The sequence below is a fragment of the Lathyrus oleraceus genome, chromosome 4, assembly GCF_024323335.1.
Source record: "Lathyrus oleraceus cultivar Zhongwan6 chromosome 4, CAAS_Psat_ZW6_1.0, whole genome shotgun sequence".
Taxonomy (NCBI): Eukaryota; Viridiplantae; Streptophyta; class Magnoliopsida; order Fabales; family Fabaceae; genus Lathyrus; species Lathyrus oleraceus.
This window is the reverse complement of record NC_066582.1, coordinates 203,041,968-203,053,258: the sequence shown is the minus strand read 5'-3', so window position 1 is coordinate 203,053,258 and position 11,291 is coordinate 203,041,968. Positions and strand designations below refer to the sequence as shown.

General features: G+C 35.9%; 2 protein-coding genes across 2 annotated transcripts; both read right to left on the bottom strand.

The window, feature by feature from the left end:
- Window positions 1-1,270: 1,270 nt before the first annotated feature.
- Window positions 1,271-3,775, bottom strand: LOC127074521 (serine/threonine receptor-like kinase NFP). The gene has a single exon (XM_051015854.1). It carries the CDS (start codon window positions 3,163-3,165, stop codon window positions 1,402-1,404), a length of 1,764 nt encoding a protein of 587 aa, XP_050871811.1. The 5' UTR covers window positions 3,166-3,775; the 3' UTR covers window positions 1,271-1,401.
- Window positions 3,776-3,929: 154 nt separating this feature from the next.
- LOC127074522 (V-type proton ATPase subunit H) lies at window positions 3,930-9,844 on the bottom strand. The gene is made up of 12 exons (XM_051015855.1): window positions 9,647-9,844; window positions 9,480-9,567; window positions 9,192-9,317; window positions 8,975-9,077; window positions 8,790-8,860; window positions 7,322-7,389; window positions 7,084-7,201; window positions 6,482-6,643; window positions 6,135-6,260; window positions 5,767-5,892; window positions 4,856-5,035; window positions 3,930-4,411 (listed from the first exon to the last, which is right to left on the bottom strand). Exons 2-12 carry the CDS (start codon window positions 9,507-9,509, stop codon window positions 4,163-4,165), a joined length of 1,359 nt encoding a protein of 452 aa, XP_050871812.1. The 5' UTR covers window positions 9,510-9,567; window positions 9,647-9,844; the 3' UTR covers window positions 3,930-4,162.
- Window positions 9,845-11,291: the final 1,447 nt, after the last annotated feature.

Here is an 11,291-nt window from a genome sequence, read left to right as displayed (position 1 = left end):
AGAGATTGCTTATCATGAAGAGGCAAATGAAGACAGATCCTAGATGATGGGAACAAAAGTCATTGTGTATATTAATTATGCTGCCGTAAAGTATCTCATTGCCAGGAAGAATGCCAAGCCTAGATTGATAAGATGGATGCTACTTTTACAAGAGTTTGACCTGGAAATTAGAGACAAGAAAGGAATAGAGAATTTGGTTTATGACCATCCTTCAAGACTGCCATAGGAAGTGAAGAACAAGAATAATGAAGACATTCAGAAGAGTTTTCCTAATGAACAGTTGTTGTTGATCACCTCTGGCACGACACCTTGGTAAGCTGATATTGTCAACTACCTGGTCAGCAGATACATTCCACCAGACTGTAACTCTCATCAAAGGAATGAGTTCTTCTATATGACCAAAAGTTACTTTTGGGATGAACCTTTTCTGTACAAACAATATGTTGACCAACTGCTTAGAAGATGTGTGGACCAACCAGAGGCACGACAGATCTTGTCTGCCTGTCATAAGGCTCCTTATGGAGGACATTTTTTAGGAATCATAATTGTTGCCAAAGTTCTTCAATCAAGTTATTTCTGACCCTCTCTTTTTAAAGATGCACATGAACTGGTAAAGAGTTGTGATATATGTCAAAGAGTAGGGAATATCTAACATCCTTGAAATAGAACTTTTGATGGGTGAGGCATGAATGAGGTCATTCCCCCAATCTTTTGGAAATTATTACATAATGGTGGTTGTATGTCTCTAAGTGGATAAAGGCAGTAACAACTCCAACTAATGATGTTAGGTGATGATCATTTCAGTTTATTCCCTTAATTTAATTTAATATTCCATTTTAATTCTTTAACTAAAACACGTTACAAATTAGTCTCTTAACTTCACTTTTATTATCTTATTTGGACTCTTCCGTCAATTTCTAGCAAAAAAAAACGTTAAAGCTTTGGTGACGTGGTATGACAACAATGTGATTGGTACAAATCTGAATCAATATATGTAGTTAAAAACTGATACATTGTTTAAACTGCGGGGTTCCTCGAAAACAAAATCTCTGCAGTTTAAACAATGTATCAATTTTAAACTACATATGTTGATTCAAATTTGTATCAATGGTCTTGCTGTCACGCCGCGTCACTAGAACTAAACTTCTTTTTATCAGGAATTGACGAAAGGATTCAAACAGAGTAACTGGAATGAAGTTAAGGGACTAAGTTGTAACGTTTATGGCAATTGGAAACTATTAGAAGTTGCTCACTAAATTACACAATGAGGTACAAAACTTCAAAATAAATCTTAGTATGTTAACAAAAATTCATTATTTTTACACATCCTTACAATCTTGCATAATATCTTTACTAATATACCGAAATTGAGCTGCAGATACTGAATTTACATTCCCTCAATCAACGAGCTATGATGGAAGTAACCATTCCAGTTATAACCTCAACATCTGATCCATAAGTACAAGACCTCTCTAACAAAGTAGGAGAATGTTGAGTGAGAAGCGAAAGGCTAAGAACAACTTCTCCCATAGTTGGTCTTAACAAAGATTGTTCTTTTATGCAATTCACTGCCAAAGAGAGCAAACTAAGAGCTTCAACAACATTAAAAAAACTCCCCAACTTAGGATCCATCCATCTTCTAACCCTTTCCTCTCTCTTCTCTTCTATATCAAACACACCCTTGATATCTTTCCATAACATATCCACCTCGCTATTTTCGCTCAAAAACTTCTTTCCTGTTAGTAACTCTAACAGAACCACCCCATAAGCGAAAACATCTACTTTTGTTATCATAGGATTCTTTGTAGTTCTTGCAACAGAAAAATTTGATATCTTGGCCTTAAAGTTTGAGTCAAGAAGGATGTTACTTGATGTGATGTCTCTGTGGACTATACTTGGTTCTGTGTGTTCGTGCATGTATTGCAAACCAATTGCAACATCAATTGCTATGTTTAACCTCTGATTCCATGTGAGGATAGCCTCTGAGCTTGAAGCAGTGGAAAATTCAGAGAACAGCCAGTTATAAAGTGATCCATTTTCAGCATATTCATATACAAGGAAGTGATTTCCAACGTAACCTGAAGAGACGCCAATTAGTTTTACAAGATTTGCATGATTTACCTTTTGAAGAATCATCAACTCTTCTGTGACTGTGATTTCTTCCTTAACATTTTTCACAGCTAAAACATGACCGTCGATTTTAGCTTTGTACACTGATTTCCCTATCCTACACTGTTCGTTGAAGTTCATTGTAGCTTCCATAATCGTACCAACTTGATACACTTTTGGCTTACTTACATAGTTTGAAACTTCTGAAATTAATTTATCTGTTATCTCCATTGAAGGCGCACACTTACTCTCACAAGCTTTTCTCTTCCTCAAACAATACACATAAACTAGTAACGACAGTGAAATCAGAATAGTGCATCCTAGACACGTACCAATGAAAATGATAATAGGAAAATGATTGTTTTTCTTTCTTCCACTTGAAGAATAGTGTAATTGTGAAATAGCTGGTAAGCTTTTCACTGGGATAAAAACTGGAAGGTTGGTTGCAGCTGTAAAATTCTGGCCAAAATTGTTTGCATTTGCAGTGATTATGTCATGTTGTGATGCACCAAACTTGGAAGCTACAAGGGTAAGATTGTCATTAGGCTGCCAAACATAAGTAATCAAATACTCTATCTCTTTTGAAGGGCACCTACAGAACAAAGGAATGACTATTTTGGTGCCCACTGTTAACAAATATGGATTCAGGTTGGGATTTGAATCTTCCACTGTTATCCAATTGGTGAGATTCTGATACGAAATGGTTGAAAGATAGTAGTAACTTTCACCTTGTTTGATCAAGTGTGAGATATTAGCAAAAGAGTAGTTTCCATTTCCATTGCAGCCACAAGTTATAGGTATTAGCAAAAGTTGGCCTGGAACAAGGTTCATATTTTCATCTTTTATGTTGCTTGTTCTTGCAATGGATTGAGGAGTGGTGTCAAATATATCAGATATGGTCGTGAGGGTTAAAAAGTTTGGAAAGCGAGCAAAGTATGCAACATATGTGTCATAGGAAAGAGAGAAATTCATAGGGCGTGAGAAGTTTGTTCCTTTGGCAGAAAAGAATAAAAGTGCAAGAAATAGAGAGTGGAATGGAATGAAGTAAGAAACCATTGTTATCAGAAGGTGTGAGCAAATGAAAGACACCAGGGAAGAGAAAAGGAAATATATATTAGTTAGAGACGAACAGATTCAGCATCGTTGATAAAATAGCTTGTTGGATTAATAAAATCAGCAGGAGATTTTGTCTATAGCTTTAAACTTAATTTCTTTTGTTGCTTTCCTACTACTTGACACATTGGACATTTGTCATTTATGTTGACAGTATGCTATTCATGCACACAAATGAAATTGCAGGGGAAATTCTATACTGGATTTTACTTTTAACTTTTCAGCTAAGAATATATAATTTGATTGAGTGCTCTAGTGACTAATCCATCTTAGGACGGCTAGTTGTCTTTGCTACCACTTCTATCTAAGGATCACGACATCTATCAAGAGCACATACCAAACCTAAACACCAAATAATTGTGTCATCACATGCAGCTAACAAAACTTCCCACCTCAAATGAATGGTATATTGTATCCTCTTCTAGATCAAACCTACGTGCTCCTCAGCCAAAATAAATATTGCAGTAAATTCAAACATTATGTTGCTAAGGCACTAGCAAATTTCACTACACATCAAAGTAAAAGATTTATGCTCTGGCAAGAAATAAGTCGATAAATTTCCCATCCCTCAAATCATTATTCATTTGAAAAGAGCATATTTAGAAGTAGCTAGTTTTTCAACCAAAAAAAAACTAGATAGCCATGCTTACAAGAAATTCTGATTTCTAAAACCTGTATTCAACATGCCCACAAAGCACAACTGAGTATAAAGTTACAAAACTTGATTTATTCAATAGCAGAATATCAAGGATACTTATTTCTCAAATCAAACCTTTTCTAAGGCTTCCAACTGAAATCTTAATGACCATAGACAATAAATTATTACAACAATGAATAAGCCTTGTACAGAGAAGTGTTGGATCTATTTGTGAGATAACAGGAGAGTTCAAGAAATGAAGTACATAAAATAATAATAATAGGCCACCCGACCGAAATAGAACTAGACCTGCAAGAAGCTTGCATACTTTGCACCCAAGAAAAGCCTTTGGATGCAGAGAAGTGCATTTTTGGTAACCTCAGCACTCTCATGATTCATTAGTTTCATCACTCGTTCCTTGGCTTTAAGGTCTGTCACAATGATCCGCCCAGCCGGATGGCATTGGATGAACTGTGAAATGTCAAAGCAAGCAACAGCTAGAGTCCTTGGATCATTGGACGAATCCAAAATTGTTAATAGGACCCTTAGAATCTGCAACAGATGAAGAGAGTATAAATAGGTTGTAGATAAACGTTATTGGGAAGATAGAGTGCATAATTGGGATTACAATATAAATGATATTTCATTTAAGGAATATTTTCTTCCATTGCCTAATGGCTCTTCACATACAATCATTTGTTCTTGCTATAAAAATGCCCTCGTCACGGTTAAGGGGAAAAGAAACATGCATGTTCTAAATGTCTGACGGAATCCATAAGCCAGAGGGAAAAACACAACACATAAAGGGGTTTTCTACACTCACGAACACTAAGGGAAACAGGTGAGTCCCAGAGATACCAATTTTTATACTCCACAAAATAGCAAGGAAAATAGTATGGAATCAAAAGTATGCCTTTTTGTCTTCACAGCCTAAATTTTCAGGTGTGCTTTAATAAAAATGAATTGAAGCACAAAAATATGCGATAATGCAGATACCTGGAAATCATGATCTTCAAAATTGGTTATATTTTCTCGCCAAAATAAGGGATCTTTGTGCATGGGAGACCAGTCTAGATTGCCAAGGAGAACTTCTTGCTTGTACTTATCAAAAGAACTAAGCTTCTTGATGTTATCCTTAAGCCCTTCTTCAAGGGAATTCAGTGCCTCCAACAAGTCCTACGAAAACTTTTCTTATCAATAGAAAATTCGGGAAAGTTACATGAAATAGATACTTTCAAAAGGAAATGCAGCCAGATGCTTGAATAGCGATAAACGTCCAGAAATGTAAGATCTCGATAATGGGAGAAGAACAAAATAGTTATATTATGTTTAAAATAAAGCCAATTTGAGCAAAAAGTGAGAGCAACTCGAAAGGGTTCTTTCTTAGTAAATGAAAAAAGGTGGTTGGTAGGCCGATACAAATGTGCACTCAAATTACTAACACAATGTTGTATGTGCCAAAAATGCATTTCAAAATAAGAGAAGGAAACATGTTGTGGTTAGCTGGTTAAGGAAAACAAGCAAGATGATAGATAGTGCTAAGGTAGCAAGCATCACTATTGTGTAATCCAATTTCATTAACCACGTTTTCAAGTCATCAAATATATGCTGTGGCTAGTAAACAAGCGGTTAAATAGGAGGATAGGGATCAAATCTTTTCAATGAGTTCTGAGAAGACAGATTTCTGATTTTTCCTTTTTCTATTAAAATGCTATCATAATGATCACAATTATATCACAAAACATGATCACATTCAAATTCAATCAGTTTTGACTGCAAATAAATCAACATTGGCGAGAAGTACATCAAAAATCACTAACATTGCATGGCTCCTATTATTATAGTTTTATGACATTTCAACAAGTAAATTTTCAACAGAAAAATTTGTGCAGGTCATAATTCTTCACCTCATCACTCCACGCTTGTGCTTTCAAACTTTGAACAACCTGTGGAAGCTGAAGATCAACCATCTGAGCACCCAATGTCCCTTTCGACAACAAGTTTTTGAGTGTCAAGACAACAACTCTAACAACCTAACAAAGTAGGCAAAATAATTGTGTAACATTAGATTTCTATGACGGATAAAGTAATGAATTTATGAATATAGATTTTTAGCTGCTATCATGGCATGGGTGAACATAAAACCAAACGTAAATACAATTTAAGCCAACAGCCATCATAAAATTATAACTAATAATTGCCATTAAAAATGAAACCTGAACAACATTTTGTAAGAAAAAATGAGGCGAACATAAATGGAACAAGTCAGCTATACCTTTTCTTTTGTAGAACTCTTAACAACCTCAATAAGTCTTGGAAGGGTCCTTGAAGTAGCCAAATATTCAATTGCAGGATCATAATATGATAAGAGCCATATGCAGAGACATGTTTCATAAAGAAGCTGTTACAAAGGAAATTATCAATTAAGTTCCCGACAAACAGGTGTCATTCCATCAGTATTCTTCAAATAGAAATTACTATTTGGCTAGATGCATAAAGCATATTCAATTTAGCCATCTATATGCAATACAAGCATAGCTAGATATACTATGCTTATGCAGGCACCCATATGTACAATACTTATTCAGAATTTGTCATATCTTTGAATTCCAGCAAACTTACCTGAATAGATTGTTGAGTGGATGCTGGACAAATCAATGGCACAAGCAACTTGACCCCATCGGCTTGAACAAAGGAAGACCTAACAACAGGTTCCTTAAGTAGACTTGATAAGCAATTGATAGCTGTTGGAACTCCACGAGTAGGATGAGAAGGTTTCTTCAGCTACAGATACAATAATTAGAATGAGCATATATTACTTTCTTTATGTAAAAAAATATATAACTGACTTTGTTCACATCTTTGGATTTAACTTGCATTTATTTTCATTCACGCAAAGCAACATCTTATGAACCAAATATGGACACTTCTCCAATGAGGATTCATACTGTGGATCGCCACAAGTGGGGCACAAGCATCTTTTGCAAGACCCAACCCCCTTTGGTAGATCAAATGTTGACTCTTATAAACTATAATTGATCTTCATATAACAAGCTAGCATATATTTGATCTAACAAGCTCATAATATTTCTCTCAGAGGTAAACATATTTCTCTTGCAAAGACTTTGCCTATCTCAAATTGATATTACCATTTACAACATCAAGATTATCAGCTAATGACTGAATTTGGGATAGTGAAAGGAAAGAGTTTCAGTATTACACACCTGCTCACAAAGCCATTTTACCAATCCTATCAAAACATCATCAATAGAGGTAATTGATTTCTTTTCATTTGATGCTTCTCCCTTTGAAGCATTGCCACTCTGATTTTTTGGCCTGACACTACAATCAGAAAAGGTTACAATTTTGCATAACTGAAAAATTAACTTATACAACCCTTGGTTGATATAATTCCAATAACTTTTTGAATTAAAACGTCAGAATGCCCCATGTTTATATTACCTGACTATTAAAGCAAGGATCTTACAACTTTTCTCTTGTACGAACCAATTTCCTTTCCGAAGCAATCTGCAAGATGTACAGTATTGTTATTTTTTATTGTCTATATTCCATAACTTTTAACTACAATGAAAAGAGACAAAATACAAAACAATCATATTGTTGGTTATAGGGTTTTAGATAAAAAGTAAGAAAACGAATAAAGATGTTGAATTGTGAATAAGGTTTGATATGATTGATGATTATCATTTGACAGAGATTAAACTCGGACACATACTAATACAATACTTATAGTCTTATGATACAAACAGATAAATGTGAAAACCAATCTTCAGGTAGATTCTGAGATACTTTATGATAAGAAACTAATTCTATGAGACAATCTAATATACTGTAAAATAATATCAAGACACTATAAAATATTTTAATATTTCCAACATTCACCAAAGCTTACTAAGCTTAAGCTTGTTATTAAGTAACATAACTTCATGTTGACTAGATCACTTCTGGAACATTAGTCGAGACCAAATTTCCATTGGGACAAAAACTAGTGTCAGACTGTAAGTATGGATAAAAAACATCAGTCAAACTATAACTGAAACTGGATCCAATACCAAATTGCAACTAAGTCGGAACCAATACCAAAGCACATCTGAGACAACTGGTACCAAACCACAACTGAGACAAAACTTCTGCAAAAAATTGCAACTAAAACAAAACCTATGAGGTACTGAAAGCATGGACGCCGGGCACGACATGGACACGTCGGCGCTGCTAACGTAAAAAATATAGGTCACCAATACATATATATTTATTTATATATTATAACTAAATAAAATATGAACATTTTCTATAAAAAGATCTCAATAGAGAATTAAAGTATATATGCGCAGATTGAGCATTATGTTTCATTGCAAAAAAATGTTTAAATAAAATAAGACAGTTTTTCATCTTCATTTCATTGAAAATATAATGTCTTTAATCCCTTCATTAATCAACCATTACTCTCGACTTGAAACTGGTCTCAACAAAACTAGAAAGAGTCGATGAATCAAACATGACCAACGGTGAGATGAATAAGCAACAGGAAGGTAGCACGTGGATTGATGGTTGGAAAGTGACAGCAATAGCTAGAAAAGTAATCTAAATATAATCATTATATTGAAGTACAGAGTACCAGGGAACTTGGCAGAAGAATAGTGATGACATAAGTCAGGAAGTCTGGTATGGATCTGATACCATGTTGAAGTTAAAGGGTTTCAGATAAAGAGAGAAGCTAATGAATAAAACAACTGCAAACAAAAATTCTATAAAACATACTTGACTAAAGTAATCGCCATGGCCACAGCTCACAACCATATTTTTTTTTTTTTTAAACTGCAATTTAGTCTAACTGAGCTTCTATCATCGCCATAGCAACCTAAATAATTAATACGAAAAACAAAAACATATTCGGAGTAAATACTCAACTTAGGAAAGGCTCATAAGTGTCATCATCCGCAAGGGCATTGTCATGAAACAATCTTGCTCTTTTCGGGTTCGCTGCCAAAGATGAGATAATATAAAGATTTATCTAGTTACGCCACTGATAACAGACAACGATATATACAAATAAAAATAAAAATAAAAAGAATGCCATTTTATTCAACAAATTACCTGTCAGCATTTCATCTATCAGAGCCAAAACATACTCAACTGTATCCTCTTTGAAAATATCACGCAAAACATGAACAAACACGCGAACATAAGCCGGACCATCCTGCCACACAACGAAGTTGAATTTTCAACACGAGAAAATAATCAAACTCCAAATCGTAAATCAAATCTACTTCAAATCAGAATCGAAACGAAATAAACAAAATCAAATAATTACATCATCGAGCAACTGTGCTCTCTGACTTTCCGATCGGTGATCATAGCGCCTTAAGAGCTGAAGGCTAGTACCAGAGATGAGCTTGGTGGACATGTACGTCTCCCATGGAATGTCCCTACTCAGAACCTTCAAGAAAACAATAACACAACATCAATGGAAGATCGAAAGCATTGCAATTGACAACAACTAAAAACCGGAAAAACTCGTTCGGAATCGAGCGCAATCGGGAATTTGCAATCAGATCGAAGAATTGAAGAACAAAGGGAAAGGAATCAGATCGGAACGAACCTGATCGGTGGTTAATTCAGCCTGGTCCATGATAGTGGAGAACCCTAGAATTCAAAGAGTTCGCCGGAGAAACTGTTACGAATTGGTACTGTAACGAGAAGAAGGGATGAGATCAAGTGAAATGAAATGCGAGTGAAATGAAGGAGATTGAGAGAGGTTTATTTTACCTCTTGTACCTTGCGCAAGCGATTGGGTGGTTTTTCGATTTGAAGCCGAGAAAAACACAACTAGAAAGAAAATTAAAATAGGTCAGTTTTGGAAGCAAATGATGAAGTATCCTTCTCCCTCCACGACCATTTTACAATCATGTTCATCCTTATTACACGTGGCTGTCCATCACATTACATTATCATTTTTTATCTAAAAATTTAAAATAATTTAAGTTGGCGTAGTTTTTTAAATAATGCTTGAATGTTAGAATTTTTTATCCAAATACCCATAATTTAAAAATAAAAATAAAAACTCTGATTTCAAAAAAAATCTCAATTTACTCCATTTTTAGGAGGAGACGTAAATCCAATCGACGCCTCCTCTTAAATTTAGAGAGGAGACGCCGATTGGATTGGCTAAGGTATATGGTGCAGTCAATTCAATTGGCGCCCATGTGTATAGGTTAAAGGGAGGCGCCAATTGGATTGGCACCTCAATGTATTTTGTAATTTTTTTTCAAAAATAATCTACATGATACATAATTTCGAAATCGGACCAATTCATATTAATATAAATTTTCGTTTACACAAAAAAGACTAATGTTGATGACCAAGATCACCTAACCGGCCTCCGGTCCCACATCCCCTAGCTACCCGAACTCGTGGCCCTAACCCACGTTGATGATTCACCACAGGTGTTTGAGCATCTGAGGACCCAGGAAGATCACTACCAACTACAGGAGATTGCAGGTTGAGATAGTCAGACAAATCAGCGTAGTCTTGTGTATGTATCGAAGGTGTATCGCCATAATTGAGTTCATGATCCATGTCAGAGTAGTTGGGTTGTGTTTGACTTGTTGGTGGGCAACCGAGACGATTGAAGGGAGGCATTGGTGTGAATGATGCGTCGAGGAAAGGTTGAAAAGATTGTGGTGGTGTTTGGTAAAGATATGGTTGTTGAAGGTTTCAGTTTTGAGATGTTTGGGCTTCTTGGCTATGGTAGGAGGAGGGACGGTTGGTGTTAAATGATCGTTGAATGTTTTGGCTAAGGCGGCTTTGGCAGGGTGATGTGTTAGGTGTGAAGCGATGCTGGATATCTGGTTGATGATCTAGTTGGTGGTGGTGATACGGGGTATGCTCTTAGTATTGTGGTTGGGTGTATGGCATGTTAGGGTTGTATGTTTGTGTGTTTGTGGAACGGAAAGTTTGACGGATAAGGGGTTGTATGTAGTCGGTCTGACAATGTTGTTGGGGGTTAGATGTTGAGGCGTTTGGTGTGTAGGTTGTCTGGCATGGGTCGTATAGGTACATATCCTCGGCGATGAACTCAAAACCAACCGATATGTACCAAGCCATATAAGTACGACTTGGTTTTTCTTCAGTTGGCATCACAACGTCAATTAAGACATGGTCATGGCGGTGCTTCCATCTGCGACACTCAGATCTAGCGAAGCTTTGCCATGGTTTGAAGTTCCATTTGTCGTTAACTTTGCGTAGATGTCATTCTCCTGGGTTTGCTGAGGGATCTGGAATGTGTTGAAGCATACCGAACTGCAATTTCACACGATCATTGTTATGAATCTTATGATCGGTATGCATGTAGTCCATACGGCTGCGTCTTCTTCGTTGATTTCATGGTCATGATCCAAATTTAGGTATGGAC